Raw genomic sequence first — 25,344 nt, 5'->3', positions numbered from 1 at the left:
GATAGAAGTGAGTTCACCAGTCACAGCCTTAGAAAAAACAGATGGCTGGATTTACTCAGCACTGGATTTTGCCACATGAGCACAATGAAGAGACAAAGAGGCAAGGAAGTTTAGAATACTGGCAAGAATGTTACTGAAATGGTGGATGGTGGAATCTAAGTGGGATAGAGGGAGAAGTGAAGAAAGTAGAGGGTTAATAGTCTGGGAAGCCGGGCACAGTGGCTCATGCCTGTAATCTCAGCACTTTGGGAGGCCAAGATGGGCAGATCTCTTGAGGTCAGGAGTTCAAGACCAGCCTGCCCAACATGGCGAAACACCATCTCTTCTAAAAATACAAAAATTAGCTGGGCATGGCAGCGCCTGCCTGTAGTCCCAACTCCTTTGGAGGCTGAGGCTGGAGAATCACTTGAACCTGGGAGGCAGAGGTTGCAGTGAGCCAAGATCACACCACTGCACTCCAGCCTGGGCAACAGAGCAACACTCTGTCTCAAAAAAAAAAAAAAGAAAGTCTGGGAGAAGATAGAAAGTTCAGTGGTTTGGAAATCCCAGATAAAATTGAACAAAGTAGTTGAACGTGCAAGTTGGATGAAGAGGAAGTTATAAGACAGTAAGATATTTGTGTTAGTGATTTCAGAGGTTGGATAGTTATAGATAATGTCAAAAACCAAGTCATAGCCATTGGAAATTGCTGGCTTAGGTGAAATGAAGGAGGTTATTGGAGATAAAGAGGTTATGAAAATGAATTACTGTGGTGATGGATAGATCATACATGTAGACATTGACATAAGAATAGAATGGGAAGTGGAGGGTAGTTTACTACTAGAGATTTTGAGGTCTCAGTGGGCTGTAAGGAGAACACCAAAACACTCTCCTACCCCTGAGGGTGCATGGTATGAAAACAAACAACTACCATTTGATAGGGAAGTGGTGGAACCTTCAGACAAGGAGGTAGAAATTGAGGATAAAATGGAGTGAAAAGATTTAGGAATGGGAGAAGACCTGGAAAAGGGGTCAAGGAAGTACTTTATGGGCATCATGGAGAAAGTGATGCACATAGAGGATAATTTGGAGGACAGCTCCAACACCCTACACCTCTATCAAGCAAGAGATTGATCAGCATTAAAAGTATGGTTATTGGCTGGACACAGTGGCTCACACTTGTAATCCCAGCACTTTAGGAGGCCAATTCGGGTGGTTCACCTGAGGTAAGGAGTTCAAGACCAGCCTGGCCAACACGACAAAACCCTGTCTCTACTAAAAATACAAAGATTAGATGGGGCCGGGTGTGGTGGCTCATCCCAGTAATCCCAGCACTTTGGGAGGCCGATCACGAGGTCAGGAGTTCAAGACCAGCCTGGCCAACATGGTGAAACCCCATCTCTACTAAAAATACAAAAATTAGCCAAGCATGGTGGTGGGCTCCTGTAATCCCAGCTACTCAGTAGCTGAGACAGGAAGATTGGTTGAACCTGGGAGGGGGAGGTTGCAGTGAGCCAAGATCACGCTACTGCACTCCAGCCTGGGTGAAAGAGTGAGACTTCATCTCAAAAAATAATAATAATAATAATTAGCCGGGTATGGTAGTGTGCTCCTGTAGTCCTAGCTACTCAGGAGGCTGAGGCAGGAGGATTGCTGGAACCGGGAGGCGGAGGTTGCAGTGAGCTGAGATTGTGCCACTGCGTTCCAGCCTGGGCAACAGCGAGACTCCATCTCCCCACTAACCAAAAAAAAAAAAAAAAAAAATGTGGTTATTAAATGACAGGTAATAAACACTGGAACTATTGAAATATAGAATTAATGTTTTAGTGCTAACACTTTTTACATAGGAGAAAGTTCAGATAATTTCATTTATAATTTAGAAAATTAGAGAAGTATGAATTTTTTTTTTTTCCCCTGAGACAGACTCTCACTCTATCACCTGGACTGGAGTGCAGTGGCGTCATCTTGGTTTACTGAAACCTCTACCTCCTGAGTTCAAGCTATTATCCCACTTCAGCCTTCCGAGTAGCTGGGACTACAGGCGCGGGCCATTATGCCTGGCTAATTTTTGTATTTTTGTATTTTTAGTAGAGACAGGATTTTGCCATGTTGGCCAAGCTGGTCTTGAACTCCTGACTTCAAGTGATCCACCTGCCTCAGCTTCCCAAATTGCTGGGATTACAGGCATGAGCCACCACACCCAGCCAAGAAGTATGAATATTTTAAAAATTTAATTAAAAAATAACCATTAATAGAAATTGAAATACAAGATTTCTGACTTGCAAATGACTGATTAAAAAAAATCAAATGAAAGACGACTAGAATATGGAAAGGCAAAATAAAACATCATTTAGGAAGCTGAAAAAGAGAACTAAAATAAGATGACAGAAATGACCAAACTAAGAATTGTGTCAATAAATTTAAGAGGCTGTATAGTTCTTTTATTAAAATACAAAAGCACTTAGGTTACATCACCAAGATCATCATTCAACTGTTGACCAACTACAAGAAGTACACCTAAAGCCAAAGTTAGAAGTCTAAAGCACAGTAACCCCTCACCATCTACAGTTTTTAGAAAGTATAGTTTTATATTTATATTCCAAAAATTATTAAACAAACTTTTGGTTTGATTTCGTCTCTGTAAATTACGCATTTTCAAATATATACCTGTGAAATACAGGTAAAAAGAAAGTGAGAATTGCAGTATTAAAAATCAGACAAAGCTTAATTGAAGGCCAAAAGAATAAATAGGAGAAAAGATAATTATTTACGAAAAGTTTATTTCACACTGTAGATAAAACAAACATAAACCTGTATACACTAAAAAGGGAAAAGATTTTTTAAAAACCTGTATACACTGAAGAACATAATTGACATATACTTGTATTTGGTGGATTCTAAAACACGTTTTTTTACTTTTTGTCATTTATGAACTTATAATGTATTTTGCAGTGTCAAAGTTTAATTGGAGGATTCTTTTTCTTGTTCAGTGGTACATCAAATAATGATATGTCTTAAAATAGTGTCTTGCAAACTACAGGAAAAACTGAAGCAAATTAAGGATCACTATAAGTTTGGGAGTCTGACCATTCTATCCCTGACAGATCTTTTTTTCTTTCTTTTTTTTAAATAGAGACGAGATCTCACTATATTGCCTAGGCTGGTCTCAAACTCCTGAGCTCAAGCGATCCTCCCGCCTCAGCCTCCTAAAGTGCTGGGATTACAGGCATGAGCCACCATGCCCGGCTCCTGACAGATCTAGTAATCAAAAAACAAATATGTAAAAATATAATCAAAATAATACAATTCATTGTTGTAAAAGTTATAGATCAGATTATGCACCATACATTAAAAACCCTTTCATGCAGGATAGTAAGAAAATACAATAAATTTTATTTCATTTTTATATATATTTTTTTTTTTAGGGAGATGGGGGTCTTATTATGTCACCCAGGGTGGAGTACAGTGGCACATTCATATCATACCTCACCACAACCTGGAATTCCTGAGCTCAAGCAGTCTTCCTGCCTCTGCCTGTGCAATAGCTGGGACTATAGTTGCGCACCACCATGCCAGGCTACTATTTTAATTTTTTGTAGAGATAGGGTATCACTGTGTTGCTCAGGCTAATCTCGTTGAACACCTAGCCTCAAGTGATCCTCCTGCCTTAGCCTCTGGAGTACTTGGAATTACAATGGTGAGCCACCAAGTCTGGCTAAGAAATTTTAAAACAGACAACAACACTGACGCCAAAGCAATAAAAGTATATAGTAAAAGAAAAAGTAAATGTACGAAAATCTTCCAACCTCTTGGGAATTTAAAAGTTTTGAGCTAAATAACTATTTGGGGGATTTTATTTTAATGGAAACACTGAAATACAGCCATACCTTGTTTTATTGTGCTTCTCTTTTTTGTGCTTCACAGATAGTTGCATTTTTTACAAATTAGAGGCTTGTGACAACTGTGTCACAACTCTATCAGTGCCATTTTTTCCAACAGTATGCGCTCACTTCATGCCTGTGTGTCACATTTTGGTAATTGTCACAATATTTCAAACTTTATTATTTTTATTTTTATATCTGTCATAGTCATCTATGATCAGTGATTTTTTAATGTTACTATTGTAATTGTTTTTGGGCACCATAAACCATGCCCATTTGAGATGGTGAATTAATAAATGTTGTGTGTGTGCTGACTGCTCCACCAACCAATGGTCCCCTAATCTCTTTCTCTTTCCCCGGTCTTTTTCTCTTTCCCTATTCCGTGAGACATAGCAATAGTGAAATTAGGCCAGTTAATAGCCCTACAATGGCCTCTTAAGTAGTCAAGTGAAAGGAAGAATCACATGTTTCTAGGTTTATATCAAAAGCTGGAAATGATTAAGCTTAGTGAAGAAGGCATACCAAAAGCTGATATAGGCCAAAAACTTGGCTTCTTGCACCAAACAGTTGTGAATACAAAATAAAAATTCTTAAAGGAAATTAAAAATGCTACTCCAGTGAATACACCAATGATAAGCAAGTGAAACAACCTTGTTGCTAATATGGAGAAAGCTTTAGTGGTCTGGATAGAAGATGACACTAGTCACAGCATTCCCTTAAGCCAAAAAGGTTAATCCATAGCAAGGCCCTACCCTTCTTCAATTCTATAAAGGCTGAGAGATGTGAGGAAGCTGCAGAAGAAAAGTTTGAAGTGAGCAGAGATTGCTTCATGAAGTTTAAGGAAGGAAGCCATCTCCATAATATAAAGAATGAGCTGAAGCAACAAATGCTAATATAGAAGCTGTGGTGAGTCATCCTGATCTAGCTAAGATCACTGATAAAGGTGGCTATACTAAACAACAAACATAGACAAAACAGCCTTCTATTGGAATAAGATGCCATCCTGGACTTTCATAGGTAAAGAGGAGAAGCCAATGCCTGACTTCAAAGCTTCGAAAATCAGGCTAACTCTCTTGTTAGGGGCAAGTGCAACTGGTTACTTTTAAGTTGAACCCGGTGCTCATTGACCATTCTGAAAATCCTGGGGCCCTTAAGAATTCTGCTAAATCTATGCCTTTGCTCTATAAATGGAACGGCAAAGTCTGAGTGACAGCACATCTGTTAACAGTGTGGTTTACTGAATATGTTAAGTCCACTGTTGAGACCTACTGGTCATAGTAAAAGATCCTTTCCAAATATTACTGCTCATTGACAGTTCACCTGATCAACTGAGAGCTCTGATGGAGATGTACAAGGAGATAATGTTTTCACGTGTGCAAACACAACATCCATTCTGCAGTGGATCAAGGAGTCATTTGAACTTTCAAGTTTTAGTAGTCAAGAAATACATTTTTGGCCAGGCACAGTGGCACACGCCTGTAATCCCAGCACTTTGGGAGGCTGAGGTGGGCGGATCACCTGGGGTCAGGAGTTCTAGGCCAGCCTGGCCAACATGATGAAACCCTCTGTCTACTAAAAATACAAAAATTAGCTGGGCGTGGTGGTGGGCACCTGTAATCCCAGCTACTTGGGAGGCTGAGGCAGTAGAATCGCTTGAACCTGGGAGGCAGAGGTTGCAGTGAGCCGAGATCACACCACTGCACTCCAGCCTGGGCGACAGAGTGAGACTCTGAGTGATTGCTGTGATGGATCTGAGCAAGGTAAATTGAAAACCTTCTGGAAAGGATTCACCATTATAGATGCCATTAAGAACATTCATGATTCATGGGATTTCAAAGTATCTATCAACATTAGCAGGAATTTGAAAGAAGTTGATTCCGACCCTCCTGTATGACTTTGAGAGGTTCAAAACTTCAGTGGAGGAAGTAACTGCAGATGTGGTGGAAATAGCAAAAGAACTAGGATTAGAAGTGGAGCCTGAAGATGGAACTGAATTGCTGCTTTCTCGTGATAAAACATGAATGGATGAGGAATTGCTTCTTTGTTTTGTTTTGTTTTGTTTTGAGACAGAGTCTCGCTCTGTCACGCAGGCTGGAGTGCAGTGGTGTAGTCTTGGCTCACTGCATCCTCCACTTCTTGGGTTCAAGCGATCCTTGTGCCTCAGCCTCCTGAGTAGCTGGGATTATGGGCATGCGCCACCATGCGCAGCTAATTTTTTTTATTTTTAGTAGAGACAGAGTTTTGCCATTCTGGCCAGGTTGGTCTCAAACTCATGCCCTCAAGCGTCCGCCTGCCTTGGCATCCCAACATGCCAAAGTACTTAGATTATAGGCATGAGCCAACGCACCCAGCCAAGAATAGCTTCTTATAGATGAACCAAGAAAGTGGTTTCTTGAGATAGAACCTACTCATAGTGAAGATGCTATGAACATTGTTGAAATGACAGCAAAGGATTTAGGATATTACATAAATTTAGTTGAAAAGCAATGGCAGACTTTGAGAGCATTGACTCCAAGTTGGAAATAACTTCTCTTGTGGGTAAAATGCTATAAAATGGCATTGCATTCTACAGAGAAATCTTTCATGAAGAAGTCAGCTGATCCAACAAACTTTATTATTGTCTTATTTTCAAAAATTGCCTCAGCCATCCCAACCTTCATCAGCCACTGCCCTGACTAATCAACAGCCATCAACATCAAGGTGAGACCCTCCACTAGCAAAAACTTAACTACTAATAGCCTACTGTTAGCATTTTTGAGCAATAAAGTACAGTTGATCCTTGAACAGTGTGGGAGGTAGGGGTGCTGACCCCCAATACAGTAAAAAAAATTCATATACAACTTTTGACTCCCAAAAACTTAACTACTAAAAGCCTACTGTTCATCAGAAGCCTTATCGATAACATAAGTAGTTGATAACGCATATTTTGTATATGTATTATATAGTGTGTTCTTGCAATAAAGATAGAAGAAAATGTTATTAAGAAGATCATAAAGAAGAGAGAATATATTTACTATTCATTAAGTGGTAGTGGTTGATCATAACAGTTTTCATCCTTGTCTTCATGTTGAGTAGGCAGAGGGGGGATTCATCTGCTGTCTTGGAGGTGTTAGAGGCGGAAGAAAATCTGCAAGTAAGTGGACCTATGTTGTTCAAACCTATGTTTTTCAAGTGTCAACTGTAGTTGAAAATGAGAGTATTGTCCTAGCCTAGTCTGAGACTGGGTAGTTCATAAAGAAAAGAGGTATGTTTGACTCAAAGTTCTGCAGACTGCACAAGAAGTATGGCATCAGAATATACTTCTGGTGAGGGCCTTAGGAAGCTTCCACTCATAGCAGAAGACAAAGAGGAGCAGACGTGTACAGATCACATGGCAAGAAAAAGAAGCAAGAGACGAGTAGGGAGGGAGATGCCAGGTTCTTTTTAACCTCAGTTCTCATGGGAACTAGTAGAGTGATAAACCCCCGTATCCTCCTCATTACAAGGAAGACAGCAGCAAGCCATTTATGAGGGATCCACCCCATGACCCAGACATCTCCCACCAGGCTCCATCTCCACCACTGGGGATTGGATTTCAACTTGAGACTTGGTAGGACCAAACAAACTATATCCAAACCATAGTAGATATATACAATTTTTTAAAGACATAATGCTGTTATACACTTAATAGACTCAGTGTGAACATAACTTTTGTATGTATTGGGAAACAAAAAAATTCATGTGACTCACTTTATTTTGGTGGTCGGGAACTGAACCTGAAATGTCTCCCAAAGTATGGCTGTATACATATGGAACAAAAAATATGTACAAATTATAAGTATATTAATCATAAGGGAAATCATAAGTATATTTGATGAATTTTCATATGTGGAACAAGAATACAAGTCAAGAAACAATAACAGGAAAATTGCCATAATCCAAGGAAGTCCCTTGTACACCCTTATTGTGGGATCTGGCCAGCAGCCCACAATGCAACAGGGTTCTCTCTTTATTCCCAGGCAGATCAGCAGGTCGAGAAATAATAGACACACACAAGATAGTGAAAGCTGGGTCCAGGGGGGTCACCGCCTTCTGGTCCCATGGTGCCAACAATGCACTGGATATGCCAGCATTTATTATTAAGTTTAGTGAGGGTGGGGGTAGGTTAGTGAGGGATTTAGGGTCATTCGATTATGAGGTGAGATGGTCACATGGGGATGAAGTAATTCTTTAACATAACATCTGTACACAGAAGTACAGTATACAGAGTTAAGAATTTACAATATAGTGTGTGCGTCAGTAATTTCTAACAAGAGCCTTAAAACAGGAACACAGTCTTTCCATAACCTATGATTAGCAAGATATTAATCAGCAGTAATAGTTACAGCAAAAGCTGGTTACAAACAATTCATAGAAATAGGGCATGAAGTTAGACAACCGGTTAGACCAGAATTTCTCAGAAGGGAGTATGCCTTAACTCTAAAGAGGCCTAGAAGAGCCGTGGCAAGATGAGGGCGTTTATCTTATCCATATGGACAGGCGCCCCCCCCATGCATCTGTTTATAGGCTCTTCACGAGGGTCGCATTCCATTCCCAGAGCTATGAACATCTGCTTTTCTGGAATAGGAATCTTGGTGATGTGAAACCTCCCTGACTGCACGTCCATTCATAGGCTCTCTGCACGGGGAAGCACATCATGCACTGTTGGCTCATTCTGGCAGTCCAACCTGGCATTGTCTTTACACAATCCTTCATGCAATTTTCTATTTACAGTAATCAGAAGCATTTCATCTTTTACTCCATAGCAATAGTTTCAAGGAGTCTCCCTACACACCCTTTTATCCATTACCATCTGCTGCTCCCTCCCCACCCCCAGTGACGAGGATAACTATTTTGACTTATAACCACATACATTTGTATTTTCTATTTTTGAACTTTATGCAGTATAAGTTCATTCATACAGAGTGTATTCTTCTTGAGCCTGATTTCTTTGGGTCAGTATTGTGAGTCTTATATCCATATTGTTACATGTAATCATAGTTTGTTCATTTTCACTAATGATACTATTACATTGTATGAATACAGCACAATTTTTCTATTCTACAGTGGATGAACATTTGAGTTGTTTCTCATTTGGGGCTTTTGGTGAACGTGTATGTATGCATTCCTTTTGGGTATATATCTAAGAGTAGAATTACTACTTCACAGCATATGCCTACGTTCAACTTTAACAGATACTACCAAAAAGGTTTGCAAACTGTTTGTATCAGTTTACACTCTACCAGCAGTTTACAGTCTACCAGCAGTTTACACTGTACCAGCAGTTTATAAGAACTTTTGTTGATTTCTGTTTTCATAAGTACTTACTATTGCTTTTTCATTTTAGCCATTTTAGTATAGTAGTAATATCTCATTTTGCTTTAATTTGCATTTCCCTGATGACTAATAAAATTGAACATCCTTTCCTGTTTGTTGGCCATTTGAATATGCATGCTCTTTTGTGAAATGCCTGTTCAAGTCTTTTGCCCTTTTTAAACTTGGGTTGATTATCTTTTTCTCATTGCTTTATAGTTTTTTTTACTGGCTTATTGTGTCATTCTCAATTTCAGGGGAAAACTAAGTAATTTATCTTTAAATAGAATTGTCACTGTGGCTTGTTTCTAATTACTGTTCTTTATCAGATTAAGGAAATTTCCTTCTTTTCTGATTAAGAGTTTTTATCATTAATTGGTGCTGATTTGTAAAATGTTTTTTCCACAGCTGTCAAACTGATTATATTATTTTTGTCCTGTTAATCTGATGAATTACATTGATTGAATTTCCAATATTAATCTACCCCTAAATTTCTGAAATAAATCCCATTTATTTATGATATATTATTATTTTATACATAATTGGATTTTATCCATTAAAGTTTAAGATTATTGCATCTACTTTCATGAGAAATACTGGCCCATAATTACAAGATAAAGATTTCTTGAAATGTCTTGGTCAGCTATTGATATCAAGATTACTGCCTAAATGACTTTTAAGTAAAAGTGGTAGAAAAAAAATTCTAATACATTTTTAGAAAATAGTGTGTGTCAGAAATTTGTTGGAAAACTTGTTTCTGGCTAAAGTGACTTGGCTTTTTTCAGACCAACTTTGGTATAGACAACATCATTAAAGTATAAGCTGATATGAAAAAATATATAATATGTTGTATAATTATATACTATATTATATACTATTTTAAAATATAGTCTGTATTATATACTTTTTTATGAAATATATTTGTATAAACATAAAACTTTCAAAGTGTGATTGGTAAAGTGAGCTTGGTGTATGGACTGAGTGGTAATATGGGCATACTAAAAATTGAATCCGTGAGCTAAATGATCAACCTTAGGAATTCCTTCAGTAAGCAGTACAAAAGCACAAAGAGATGAAAATAATATAGTCAGAATTTTAATGTCTATCTAATAGGAGTTCTAGAAAGAGAAAATGGAAAGGAGATAAGAAAATATTCCTTAAATGAAGAATGATTATATATTTAGATCAAGGGTCAGCAAACTTCTTCTGTAAAGGGCAGATAATAAATATTTTAGGCTTTGTAGACTTTACAGTGTCTGTCACAACTACTCAACTTTACCATGTAGCACAAAAGCAGCCATAGACAGGAAATGAATGGATGACTGTGTTCCAGTAAACTTTTATCTAAAAAACCAGGAGGCTGTCTGAATTACTTTAGATTGGGAAAGCCATCGCATACTCCTGGCAGCCCCTAATCTATTTTCTGTCTTCATGGATATACCTATTCTAGATGTTTCATATAAATGGAATCATATGGTGTATGGCCTTTTGTATCAGGCTTCTTTCATTTAGCGTGCTTTTGAAGTTCACACACATTGTAGCATGTGTCAGTGCTTATTCCTCTTTATGGCTGAATAAGATTCCATTGTATGGATATGCCACCATTTGTTTATCCATTTGTTCATTTATGAACATTTCTATTATTTTACTTTTTGGCTATTTGAGTAGTGGTGCTATGAACATTTGTGTATCAATATTTGTTTGAGTACCTGTTTCCAATCTGGGAGGGTTGGAATGCTTAGAATTGTTGGCTCATATATTAATTATATGTTGCTTTTTGAGGAACTGCCAAACTGTTTTCGACAGCAGCTGCACCATTTTACAGTCCCACCAGCAATGTACAGATGTTCCACTTTCTCCATGTCATCACCGAAATTCATTTTTTCCCTGTTTTTTAATTGTAATGATCCTAGTGGATTCGAGAACAGGAATTTCTTATAGCTCTATGAGTTCTTATTTAATCGCATAGACAGTTGGAGAAATAAATAATGCAAAAAGTCTCAAGTTAGGTACCTAGAACTGCTGGCATATTTATTTAAAGTTTATTTACACATTTGATTATGAGTTGATAGTTTATGGTAGTTAATGATTATTGTCCTAGAATGTCTGCCTACTCATTCATATGTATATTTCATTTTTACTCTTTCTTTTAGTTACCTGAGAAGAAAAGGAATAATAATAAATGAAACATCTGCAGTTGTGTATGCTCAGTTACTCACAGGTCGTAAATATCAAATAAATCAAAATGGTGAAGTTCGTCTAGAGAAACAGTGGTCAAAACAAGTTGTTCCTTTTGTTTATCAAACTATTGTCAAGGTAAGTCTATATCAAATTTCAATTCTATCTTAATGTACACTATTATACACTGTATAATGAGAAGATGATATGTAGACTAATTCAGCAATGTATAATAGAGATTATCATTTAATATAATTTACAAAATAACTTATTTGTAAGAAGTATTACATGCTCAGACACTCACTATATGTAGTTAGGAAACTTGTTTTTTGTGCTTTTTTTAAGGACTTAGTCTCTAAAAGAAAAAATCCCAGCATTAACTTATACCCTTGAATTTTATATTTTTATCCTTCAAAAATATTTGCCTTAAGTAATCTCATAAATGTAAAAGGCATTTACTTTTGCCTTTATAATCTTAGATATGATAAGAGGACAAAACATGTTTTAAGTATGTAGTTATCCTATAATTTGGGGCGTTATAGTGCAGTGTAGGGACTAAGTGACTAAGAGCACTGGCTGCCTGAGTTGACTTCTTAGCTGCATGACCTTGGACAATATTCATCCCCTTTCTGTGCCCCAGTTTTCTCATCCAGAAAGTGAGGCTAATAATGGTCTCTGCCACAGAGGTTTGTCATGAGGATTAAATGAACTCAATAAATGTGTGAAGCACATAGAAGAGTGCCTGCCATATAACCAGTCAGCAAATTTTAGCTGTTAGCACTATGTAGAAAAATCTTCACGTTGACATTTGCAAACAGCATAGTCATAATCCCATAGGAAAAAAACTTGATATGCAATCTATAGAAATTGTGACTAAGATGATTTACTTTTATTTTATGTAGGACATCCGAGCTTTCGACTCCCGTTTCTCCAATATCAAAACATTGGATGATTTGTTTCCTCTGAGAAGTATGGTCTTTATGCTGGGAACTCCCTATTATGGCTGCACTGGAGAAGTTAGTTTCCATTATTGTTACTGATACATTTTTCTCTAGTTTAAAGCAGTTATTTAACTTCTCTTCATTTAGGTTTAAATTAAAATATAATAATGAGGGGAAAAAATAAAGAATTTATCCATGTAACTTATGAACACAGTATTTGACTTATATATCTAAAGACTATAAAACTAAAGACTCTATACTTTTAGTCTTGAGCAGATTAGGATCAAGAGGTGGTGTGTTCAAATCCTGATCTCTCTTTTTTTTTTTTTTTATCAGTTTTGTTTATTGTAATGGTATGGATGAAGCAATTTTGAAACTATTTTAGATATGTAACAGGCTTGAGTGAAATTGTAAATGCATTCATATTTAAGGAACTTCAGTTCTTAAATGGAAAAAGGTACATGCAAATATGGAAGGGGAGAAAGCAAGAAAGAACCTATAGGGACAAATTTGGAAGTATTAGTGTGAACTTACGGTTTCTAAAATATGTATATATGTTTGTATATCTATGTATATGGGCACATGTATATGTGTATGTATATATACACATATGAATATGTTTCTATACATACATGTATTTTCTAGCTCTATTTGCTGAAAGGGATAAGAAGCAAAGACAGCTTAGCACAATGACCACATGCACCACCCAGATCTTGACCTCTAATTTCATACCTCACTAAAAGGAACAGGGCATCTCAGAGAAATTGCTGATTCTGGATCTGAGGCAGGGAAGATACAAGATGAACTTGGAACATCTTGTTATGCCAGAAAGTAAGGAGGTGCTCAGAAGAATGGTGGGAGTATGTCATGTAAACATAAGAACCAGGTTGAGGGTACTACCACTGCCCAAATCTTGGATACTTTGAGAGATAAAATAATTAAATTCAGTAATGAATTATAAACCATTGGGGGAAAAACAGAAATTCATGATTCCATAGTGACAGTGAAAATATAAATAGGGAAAGGATGGGCTCTTGTCTGTAGTAGCATGTAAGAAGTAAATTTGGAGAGAGTGCTGCAGTTGAAAAACTGTTGTGCCACCATTATGATAAAGATTGAATCATGTAAGAATCATCTTTGGGAACTAAATCTAGGGTGAATTTTTTTTTTTTTTTTTAATCAGGAGCAGGATATTTGCATGGTCTTAGAATGTCTCCTACAGACTATTAGCTGCAAGGGAAACAAAAACTGTAATTATGAAGGAAAAAAATTGAGCAACATCTTGATGGTATAATCAAAGTTAACATTGCATTAAAGGACAGACAAACATTGTGTACCTCCAGATGTAATACCCTTCGGAGGACACATCACCTATACGGTATTCTGGCTGTGAATGTATTACCATAACCTAATTATGTGGAAGCATCAAACAAACCCAAAATGAGGAACTGGTTTTTTGTTTTTGTTTTTTTTACAAAAGTAGGTTGAAAAGGGAGGGACAAATTATATTCTTCAAAATGTAAATGTTGGCTGGGTATGGTGGCTCGCTCCTGTAATCCCAGCACTTTGGGAGGCCAAGATAGGCAATCACTTGAGGCCAGGAGTTCAAGACCAGGCTGACCAACACAGCGACACCTCATCTCCGCTAAAATTATAAAAATTAGCCGGGTATGGTGGCATATGCATATAATCCCAGCTACTTGGGAGGCTGAAAATGAGAATTGCTTGAACCTGGGAGACAGGTTGTAGTGAGCCGAGATGATACCACTACACTCCAGCCTGGATGACACAGCAAGACTCTGTTAAAAAAAAAAAAAAAAAAAAAAAACAATAACTTAAAAGATCAGTATCATAAAAGCAAAGAAAGGCAGTGGATACATTTTAGATTAAAGGATGCTAAAGAGATATGACAATTAAATGCAGTATCTGATCCTAGTCTGGATCTTGTAATAAAGGAAGAAAATAGTTCTATAAAGGACATTATTAGGTCAACTGACAAAAGTGGAATATGGATGGCAGCTTAGATAAAAGTATTATGTCAATGTAAATTTATATACTTAATAACTGTACTGTGATTATATAGTAAAATATCTATCTTAGGAAATATACACTGAAATATTTAGAGGTCAGGGACATGATATATGTAATATATACTCAAGGGGTTCAGAAAGATAACTATGTATAGGTAAATACACAGTACACAAATGTTAAAGTCATTTGTTTTACAATGCTAATAACAAAAGGTGAATCTGGATAAATTTTCTTTCTTTTTTTTTTCAAGACAGTCTTGCTCTATTACCCAGGATAGAATGCAGTGGCACAATCTGGGCTCACTGCAACCTCCACTTTTTTTTTTTTTTTTTTGCAACTTTTTGGTACTTTGAAATTATTTGCAAGTAAAAACTTAATTTAAAAAAGAATGATTGGGCCAAGCACAGTGGTATGCACCCGTAATCCCAGCACATTGGGAGGCCAAGGCGGGGGGCAGGGATTGGTTGAGCCCAGGAGTTTGAGACCAGCCTGGGCAACATGGCAAAATCCCATCTCTGCAAATAATTGAGCTTAGTGGTGCACACCTGTAGCTCCAGCTACTTGAGAGGCTGAGATGGGAAGATTGTTTGAGCCCAGGAAGCCAAGGCTGCAGCAAGTCAGCAAGCCGTGATAGTGCCACTGCACTCCAGCCTAGATGACAGAGCAAGACCCTGTTGCCAAAGAAAAAAAAAAAAAAAAATGGCCAGGTGCAGTGGCTTCCACCTATTATCTTACCACTTTGGGGAGACCAAGGCAGGAATATTACTTGAGCCCAAGAGTTCGAGGTTGCAATGAACTGTGATCTGCCACTTTAGCCTGAATGACAGTGAGATCCTGTCTACGGCCATACCACCCTGAACGCACCTGATCTCGTCTAACAGAGTGAGATCCTGTCAAAAAGAAAACAAAAGAAGAAAAAAGAAATTAACAACCATTAAAGCAATGATACAGTGACTCAAATTTACAGTATTGTAGATCCTGTCTCAAAAGAAGTTAACCATTAAAGCAATGATACAGTGACTCAAATTTACAGTATTTTCATACCCAGTTAACAAATTTCAAGAGAATTTCCACTATCCAACTTGTCATACTGTATTTCAAAAATAATAGTGTTCAAATAAGTTAAAAAATAAAATATACTGAAAGAGACTATACTGTGATTTTTTTTTTCTTCTAAGGTGCAGGATTCAGGTGATGTGATTACAGAAGGTAGGATTCGTGTGATTTTCAGCATTCCATGTGAACCCAATCTTGATGCTTTAATACAGAACCAGCATGTGAGTACAGTAGTTTGTATCGTTGCATTTTGAATTGATAATCTTAAAATATTAGGATATTTTTGCCACCTCATTTGAATTTATTTCAGATATTTTATTTAATACTGATTAGATTCTCTCTCCCAGTTGCAGCTGCTGTTTAAAAATCAGTGTGGAATCTGTGCTCAAAACTTCATGTAGACCTTTATGGGGGGAAATCACTGATATCCAATTATTAATCCATAGTGATTGTTAGGGATTATTGTGTTCAAGCTTATAAGATGCACATTGATTAGCACACTCTCTGGGAATAGATTTAGGTGTTTTAAACCTTTCATAATAATTCAGAGCCTGCATTTTTAGTTGCAAGTGACAAATGGCCTTTCTGCAAAGGCTGTATGTATCCACTCAGCTAAGAATGAACGGTCTCAATTCTAAAGAATATTGGAAAAATGCATTTAAGTTAACAGCATCTTTTTCAGGACTTTCTCACCAAAAAATTCCACTGGCTTTCTTATCTCCTGTTAAAACAGAGGGAAGGTTCTGATATCTGTCATTTGTTCTTATTGATTGGTTGGATAATTAGCTAAAATTAATTCACAATCAACCAACTATTGCTACTTAGGGGTTTTTTTCTCACACTAATAGTAAAATGTAAAGCTTTATATCCTGTGAAATGAATTTAAGGCATTACATATCAGCACACCCATGAGGAAACTTTATGTATGGAAGACAGTCATCCCTAAAATCTTACCATCTGGTACCATTTGAAGAACAAATTTAGACAGCATAGTCAGGAAACCAGGAGAGTGGCTCATTAAATAAAGTAGCTGGAGATTTGTACTGGGAATCAGTGAAGGTTAAAGAACTTGTGTTCCTTCATCCCTGGCTTTTTCTAGATCTCGAAGAGCCTGTCCTCTTGTATAGTAGTATACAGTGTTGATGGGCATGCCTTCTTCAGTTTGGTTTCTGTCTCTTTACATACGTTTAACTTTCACTCCAGCTGCCTTCTTTTTCTACCACAACATTCTCAGCTACTTATTTTATATTTTCTAGGATGTTTGTGATGGTTTTAATGAATTTTAAATTATAGCAAAACCCATTATTTCTCAAAAGGAGTACTATTGGCCATTTGGGCAGGACAGTTATGTATTAAATAAAACTGTTTTGTATATGGCAGGACAGTTGGCATCTTTGGCTCAAGGGCATTAAGTACTAGTAGCCCATGCCAGTTATGGTAATTAAATGTGCCTCTACACATTTCTAAATGCTTGTTAGAAAAGTGTTGCTACTTATGTTTGAGACCTACTACCATAATTCTTTGAACTCTTCTGGAAAGCATACTTGATTTGTATTAGATTATTGCTCAATCTGATTATGTTCTTAAGTATATTTTATTGTTATGTACATGATGTTAGGAGTATATGGTAGTTTATCCTAGTTAGTATTAGATTCATCAGTCATTTGCTTCCTGTTTAAATATTATATGATCTGTTACTTACTTTTTTTAATGTGACAATATGTTTTCTTCCCTTAAGTATATAAATTAAGGTTACATTTCATTGACTGTATTAATTATGGGTCTATACATGCTTGTATATTTTCATATGATAGTAAATATTAGGGGAAAAGAATATTACTTATATCCATATATGAAGGACACTTTTAGTTTTTCTCAGTAGCAACTATTTTGATGACGTACCTGTTTTTTAATTCAGTCTAGTAATTATTGAGGCCTCATTTTGTCCCAAGTACTTTGCTAGGCCCTGCTTGGAATATGAAAATTAGTAGAAACAAAAACAAACAAAAAAGTTGCCTGTGGAGTTTGCCATTTAGTACTTACAGTAGAGTTTATTTCTTAAGACAGTTTCACAAACTGTATATTTCCTCCCCCCTTTTATCCATCCTTGGGAATTCTGTCCTTTAAGGAGAAAGAGAGAGGAGCAGAAAAATTCTGCCTACAGATCCTTTCAAAAAAAAGGGGAAATGGATCTAAGTGAAAATCCTTATATTGCCACAATCCAATGGTTAGTGATGTCTTGATTATCTCCAGATTTTAAAGGTAAAGAAATAACATTTAATGTAAACTTGTGTTTCCATAATTGACCTTTTTGTTTTTATATTTAAAGAAATATTCTATAAAGTACAACCCAGGATATGTGTTGGCCAGTCGCCTTGGAGTGAGTGGATACCTTGTTTCAAGGTTTACAGGAAGTATTTTTATTGGAAGAGGATCTAGGAGAAAGTAAGTTTATGTTAGAGAAATTTACTTAAAGTGGCAGAAAAATTAAATGATAAAGATTAAATGCTTAATATTTCAGTATTTATTTTCTTATTAATTGCTCTGAATTGTCTTAAAATTGTGCATAAATTTCTCTGATGGTAATCTTTCATCTGAATGGCACATGTTTTAGGTGGTTGGAAAAGACAGTTCTTATTTTTTAGCAGCTAATAAATTGAACCTTGAAAAAAGGTATCAGAGGGTGTGTGTGAACCTCAGTAGTATATTTCCTTGCATCTTGTTATTTCATTTTCCTCTATAGTTACATAATTTATTTACATGCTTTGTTAACTTGGGTTTTGAAGCTTTTCTTCTAGTTTTTCAATTACTGCTACTTTGGAAATAACCATAATAACTAAAATATAGAAGAATAATCAAAACTGAGCTTTTCTAAGAATTGAAAGCAAAACTTTTTATTCCTTGAACAATATTTTAAAACGTGTGTGTGTGTGTGTGTGTGTGTGTGTGTGCACGTGCGTGCATGTGTGGTTTAAATTCAGCCCTCATGGAGACCATAAAGCAAATGTGGGTTTAAATCTCAAATTCAACAAGAAAAATGAGGAGGTACCTGGATATACCAAGAAAGTTGGAAGTGAATGGATGTATTCATCTGCAGCAGAACAACTTCTGGCAGAGTACTTAGAGAGGTAAGTACCTAATAAGATCCTAGTAGTCATCCAGAATCTTAGGAAAATACTGTTTATTTTTTTGCTTACATTAGTTTTAGTGGACAAATATTTCCATTAGTAAAATCTGGCATATGTTACATGTAAACTTAATTTTGCATCATGGATTATCATAGCCACTAGCTAAAATTGAGTAGAAAAATACCATGTTATTAAAAAGAAAGTATGTAATGAGAATTGGCCTCCTTAGTTAAAATTTTTCTTAACTTACTATCATAAATTGTTCACTACTTTGCATACCTGTGTCAGCACTGAGAGGACTGATATGGATAAACAAAGCTCTTAGCATAGTGGATTTTTTCTGATTCTTAGAACTTTGTAGCTGCACAGGTTACTATTTTAGAATTATTGAATTTTATTGCTGAAATTATCAAGGAAATCAGCAAGTCAACTCATACCAAAAGTGAGAAAGCCAAGTACCAAGATTCACTGAGTTACTACTGACAAAGACTTACAGGATGTATGTTTTCATCTGATTCATAATTTAATGTTCTTTCTATTATTTCACTGGTTTCTAACCTTATATTTGAAGATATCTTTATTAGTTTCCTAGGGCTCCTATAACAAAGTACCACAAACTGGGTGGCTTAAACAACAGAAATTTATTGTCTCAACCAGTTCTGGTGACCAAAAGTCCAAAATCAAGATATTGCAGGACAATGATGGTCCCTCTGAAGGCACTAGGGAAGCACCTCTGTTCTACCTTCTCATAGCCTTATATATTATTTGGCTTGTAGATGCATCTCTCCAGACCTCCATGTTCATGTGATGTTCTTGCTGGGTGTCTCACATCATCTTTCATCTCTGTATGTCTGTCTCTGTGTCTTAATTTCCCCTTTTTATAAGAATACCAGTCAGATCAGAGCCCATGCTAATGACCACATTTTGTTTGACTGCCTCTACTAAAAACCCTATTTCCAAATAAAGTCACATTCCATAACTTCTGAGTGGGGCAGGACACAATTCAATCCCATATTACCATCTGGAAATTTAGATTGTTTCTTCTGTTCACTTTCTTATTTCTTTAAAAGGTCGTGTTTAAACTACTTTTTCTTAATTTTTTAACTTGACATATTTATGGATTTCCTACTGTGAGTGGCTTTCCTACCCTGAGCTTCAGTTTTCTTTGACTTCTACCACTCTGGATTCCCTCACACACATATTTCCTCTCTCACGAAAGTTTTATCAAGATTTTTTATTAAATATGTATTAAAAGTTTACTTCCTTAAGATGAAGTAAATGTTCACAGCTGGACGTTATGGAGTATTAAGATTACAGTTTATTTCTTGTACACATTTTTATTTTCTCTGCTGTTTTTTTCATTTGCTTCTTATCTACATTCACATAACAAATTCTTTGCCATAGCTGTTTACAGTGTGGTCAAACAGATCAGGTGATCGCTCAGTTCCATTTTCCTCTTGGAGACTTCTTTTAAAACCTCTGTCTTCCTGCTTCAGTTTGAACTGATTGCTCTCTACGGCTGTTGTGCAGCTCTCCTTCTGCAGTTTCCCGGTGCTGTTATCCTAGGAATTCAATTCTCTTCACCAGTCTGCCATATAGGATTCCTTCATTTTCTGACTCTCGTGCCTCACTCTTTCTGATTTATATCTCCATTTTGATAGAGCACTTACTCCAATAGCTTCCTGAGAAAACTTGCATGTCTGGAGATGTCTTTATTCTTCTCCTTCACTTGATTAATAGTTTGCCTAGGTGTAGAATCCTAGATTGGAGATTATTTTCCCTCAGTTTTGTTTTTGCTTTTGTTTTTGTTTTGTTTTGTTTGAGACAGAGTCTCACTCTGTCACCCAGGCTGGAGTGCACTGGCACAATCTCGGCTCACTGCAACCTCTGCCTCTCCAGTTCAAGTGATTCTCCTGCCTCAGCCTCCTGAGTAGCTGGGATTATAGGCACCTGCCACCATGCCCGGCTAAATTTTGTATTTTTTTCTAGTAGAGATGGGGTTTTACCATGTTAGTTTCAAACACCTGACCTCAAGTGATCTGTCCGCCTTGGCCCCCCAAAGTACTGGGATTACAGGTGTGAGCCGCCATACCTGGCCTTCCCTCAGAATTTTGAAGCCACTGTTCGATTCTCTTCTCATTTCCATATTGCTGTTGATAAATCCTGTGCCGTTCCGATTCTGAATTTCTGTATGTGATCTGTTTTCATTTTCTGAAATCTTTTTAGCACCTTTCATTTATTGGTGCTTTTTAATAATGTGAGGATGTGTGCCTTGGTATGGATCTTTTTTCTTCCCTTCTCCTGTTCAGCTCTTTCAGGCTTGAAACCGATGCCCTTCCATTCTGAGAAACTTTCTTGTATTATTTCTTTGATAATTTTCTCCTCACTATTTTTTTCCTGCTTTCTATTTCTGGGAATCCTTTTAGTTAAATCTTAGACTGTCTGGATTGATCCTCTTAGTTTTATCTCTCCTCATCCATTTCCTATATTGTTATACTTCTGTTCTACTCTGGGAAATTCATTCAACTTTATTGTTTATCATTTAAAATTTATATTTGATTTAATCATTTTAATTTTTAAAAGTGTGTCCTTATTCTCTGGCTATATATAGCATCTTGTTCTTACAGTGAATGGAATATCTTCATTTATTTCTCTGAAGATAATTCTAGGATTTTTCCTTCTATTTTTTGTGTTTTCTGTTTTCTCTAATTGCTTTTTTTCTTCCTGTTTGATTTAGTCTCTCTTTCAATGTTAAAGTTTTGTTGTTGTTCTTGTCTGGTGATTCTTTGATATCCAATTATATTTAAGAATGAGGCACTAAATAGCTGATTGGAAATTTAGTGTACTTAGGTGGGGCTTATCAGGTGGATCAGGAGGGACTTTGCCTATTTCTACAGAGGACCTCCTAGTATCACTACCTGCATGTTTATCTTTTCTTTCTCTGAGAGGTGGCCTCCAGCCTTTTCCTTGGCAGTGGATATAAATGTAGTGGATTAAACTGATTGCCAGTGTTCTGGAAGTTAACCAGGGAAAGAAGGTTTCATTACCAAGTGGATACTGTGATGCACCTTCCAGATCACTTTTCAAGACTGAAAGACCTATCCCCTTGCAGCAGGAATGCTGCTTTCTGACAGCCCTGAGCTGTGAGCCCTCGTCAGTAATTGCCTGGATGAAGAGAACTGCCTCACCTAAAGTTACTTTCCCTTCCCACAACCGCCACAAATCAATGCCTGATCTGTAAGGAGGTGTAGAAGCCCAGACATTCTGATTGCCCCAATTCATGGCAAGTCTGAAGGGCCATCCCAGTTTGAGATCTTTGTGCGGCTGGCCAAGGAATTCATTGAGAATTAGTCACAACCCAACCTCTTCCCATGCCCAATTGTGCTTTCTTCCTCTCCCTTCCCTTTCACAGGTGTTGATCACACAAGCACTCCCTACTAAACTTTCTGCATGCTTATCTCCATCCCAGAGTCCATTCCTAGAGACCTTATGCTTCCTAGTGACACATGGTATAGTATTTATGCTTTCATTAATTCCCTGTTTTCAGTATAACACCTGTCCTCTCCTCCTTATGCCTTCCTCACCCCCAAGTCCCTGTGACTGGTATACACAAGGCTATAGTATCAATTTGACCTCTCTAAAATATACGCTACAGGTCATATGCTGGGGTGGCAGGCAGGCAACCACATGACAGTATAACTGCTTGTTATACAAACTTTAAATCTTACTAAACCTCACCCCACACTTTCAAATGTACCTGGAACGTATAATTCCTGAACTTTTTCAGAGTGTTCTGTGTTTTAAATCAACTTGCTGCTTATTGACTTCCCCACTGGTAGTTCAGGATTCAACTTATTCCTGTCTGTCAAATCAGATAACATTCATTCATCCAGTTTCCAATTTCTAAAATTTTAACAGGTTATATATGCCACCAGATGCTGTGCTTCGTTTTTCATCTGTCTCTCTAGGTCTATGCTCTTTTTTTTTTTTTTTACTATATTGTCATTTTAATGGATTGGAGAGGGATGGAAGATAAGCACATTTGTTCAGTTTGCTATGTGTATCCAAAAGTCTTGCACTCTTCAGAAAAAAATGGAGTTTTGAGGATTATCAGAAAACGCTTTTAATCTATTTTAATTTATTGTATTGTGGAGTGCTCTAGTTTTGTTGTGAAAATTAGAAAATCTATAGATACCATTTTTGTCTATCAGCTGTCATTATAATGAAAGAGGGTAGAGACAGTAATTGAAGTTTATTGTAAGTTTATGACTTGAACCTTAGCCAGTGGGAGTTTTTTGAGGGCTTAGGAGTACTCTGACTTACCAGTCTTACACTTTCTATCGCTTTTAATAATATCCCTTATTAGTATTATAATAGTCCTCAATAAGCTTTATATGTCTCTTTAGGATCTGAAATTATTACATAGGAAGTTTATCTGAAGTTAACCATATGTATTTTAAGACAATATTTTTGTTTGTTTGACCAGAGCTCCGGAACTATTTAGTTATATAGCCAAAAATAGCCAAGAGGATGTGTTCTATGAAGATGACATTTGGCCTGGAGAAAATGAGAATGGGTAAGCAAGATTTATGGTATTTATTACCTCGTAGTTCGGTTGAGTGTTTTCAATGACAGGTGCAGCCAGCTGGTTTGTCAAGAATTTCATATTACTTTTTTTTTCTTTTTGAGACAGATTCTTACTCTGTTGCCCAGGCTAGAATGCAGTGGCTCAAATAGCTCACTTCAGCCTTGGTTACCTGGACTCAAACAATCCTTCTACCCTCAGCCTCCTCCTGAGTTAGCTGGGTCTGTAGGCGTATGCCTCCACATTTGACTAATTTTTTTTTAAATTTTTTGTAGAGACGGGGTCTCATCATGTTGCCCAGGCTGGTCTCAAACTCCTGGGCTCAGGCCATGCTCCTTGGCCTCCCAAAGTGCTGGGATTACAGGCGTGTCCTATTACTTCTTTTTGGTTTTTGTTTTGTTTTGTTTTGTTTTTGCATTGTTTCATTTTTGCTTTTAAGAGCTTAACAAATTTTCTTTCGTTTCTATCAACAAATACTTTTAAACCAATCTTTTGGTGTGTCTTTTAATTACTAAGAGGTAATATGTCCATATTATATTAGATTTATACTTAGTCCCAATTAAGTTCAGTACTATTATTAGTGATATAAGTTTGATGTCTTTTATAATTTATAGCCCCGAGAAAGTTTTAATCAAATTTTAAAAATTATTGTTTTTGCTTTAGTGCTGAGAAAGTTCAAGAAATTATTACTTGGCTAAAAGGACATCCTGTCAGTACTTTATCTCGTTCTTCTTGTGATTTACAAATTCTGGATGCAGCTATTGTTGAGAAAATTGAGGAAGAAGTCGAAAAGTGCAAGGTACTAACTTTCAGTAACCAAGATTATTGATGAGATTTGGAATTAAATGGACTATACTTTACAAATAATTCATTTGTATTTCAACCAAATAAAACATATACTTAGTGATTCTAATTAGTATCAGATAATCCCACAATTTTAAAAAGTTCTAACCGTTTACAGTAGCTATTAGTAGCCAATAGTGTTATACCAAATTTATATTGTATAACACTAATATGTTAATGGCTCCATTAGCCATTATAACTAATGATAAACTTATAAAATTATATTTTCAACGTACAAAAGCCATAGCATTTAAATTTTATGCCCTTGTAGTGTTTCCAATATTGAGAATTAATATTTTGTGATTTTAGTTACAATAGAAAGTTTGAGAATAAGGTTAATAATCCCCTATTTCTTCCTGTTCTAACTACAATCTTTTTTTTTTTCTTTGAGACAGAGTCTCTCTCTGTTGCCCAGGCTGGAGTGCAGTGGCACGATCTCGGCTCACTGCAACCTCCGCCTCCCAGGTTCAAGCAAATTCTCCTTCCTCAGCCTCCCGAGTAGCTGGGTTACAGGTGCCTGCCACCATGCCCAGCTAATTTTTGTATTTTTTAGTAGAGATGGTGTTTCGCCATGTTGGCCAGGCTGGTCTTGAACTCCTGACCTCAGGTGATCCTCTCGCCTCAGCCTCACAAAGTGCTGGGATTACAGGCTTGAGTCGCCACGCCTGGCCTCTGACTACATTCTTTAAGGACACAGTTCATCTTTTTGTAGCACAAAAAAATTTAATTGACTTTTGACAATCAATTCTAAAATGTACTCTTGTTTTTGTTTTTGTTTTTGTTTTTTGAGACAGAGTCTCACTCTGTCACCCAGGCTGGAGTGAAGTGGCGCGATCTCGGCTCACTGCAACCTCCGCCTCCCATATTCAAGCGATTCTCCTGCCTCAGCCTCCCGAGTAGCTGGGATTACAGGTACCTGCTCCCACGCCCAGCTAATTTTTGTGTTTTTTAGTAGAGATGGAGTTTTGCCATGTTGACCAGGCTGGTCTTGAACTCCTGACCTCAGGTGATCCACCTGCCTCAGCCTCCCAAAGTGCTGGGATTACAGCCGTGAGCCACCGTGCCCAGCCTAAAATGTACTTTTCTTACTCATACACTCATTGAGTTACTAAAAATTTTTGAAATCCCTTGATCTCTCCTATTTCTTATGTCTTGCTTTCTTTTACGGAGTAAACTTTTATAGTAGAGTTGTGCATTTTATCTATAGAAAATGAATTGATTATTTTGCCTTTTTCAACTTTTTATTTCATTTTTCACACATTTGCCCGTTGTATTAAAATGCTGTTGCTTTGCCAATACGGCATTCTGTTGTTTGAACTAATTGCAGAATAAGTTAAGAACTGGGCTCTGGAGCTGTCTCCCCTAACACCCTGAGTTTGAATCGGTTTTTT

The 25,344-nt window shown here is 36.9% G+C and overlaps 1 protein-coding gene across 4 annotated transcripts in view; it reads left to right on the top strand.

Moving 5' to 3' along the window:
• Positions 1–25,344, top strand: part of XRN1 (5'-3' exoribonuclease 1) — a 135,354-nt gene that overhangs the window by 47,150 nt on the left and 62,860 nt on the right. For all 4 annotated transcript variants that reach the window (XM_077991544.1, XM_001112305.4, XM_015131995.3 and 1 more), the window contains exons 21-27: positions 11,345–11,507; positions 12,272–12,385; positions 15,520–15,618; positions 17,727–17,842; positions 18,379–18,525; positions 23,012–23,101; positions 23,774–23,909. In XM_077991544.1, coding sequence (XP_077847670.1) covers positions 11,345–11,507; positions 12,272–12,385; positions 15,520–15,618; positions 17,727–17,842; positions 18,379–18,525; positions 23,012–23,101; positions 23,774–23,909 — 865 coding nt within the window. The remainder of the gene's footprint in view (positions 1–11,344; positions 11,508–12,271; positions 12,386–15,519; positions 15,619–17,726; positions 17,843–18,378; positions 18,526–23,011; positions 23,102–23,773; positions 23,910–25,344) is intronic.

Source organism: Macaca mulatta, chromosome 2 (assembly GCF_049350105.2).
Source record: "Macaca mulatta isolate MMU2019108-1 chromosome 2, T2T-MMU8v2.0, whole genome shotgun sequence".
Classification (NCBI taxonomy): Eukaryota; Metazoa; Chordata; class Mammalia; order Primates; family Cercopithecidae; genus Macaca; species Macaca mulatta.
This window is presented reverse-complemented; position numbering and strand designations above follow the sequence as displayed.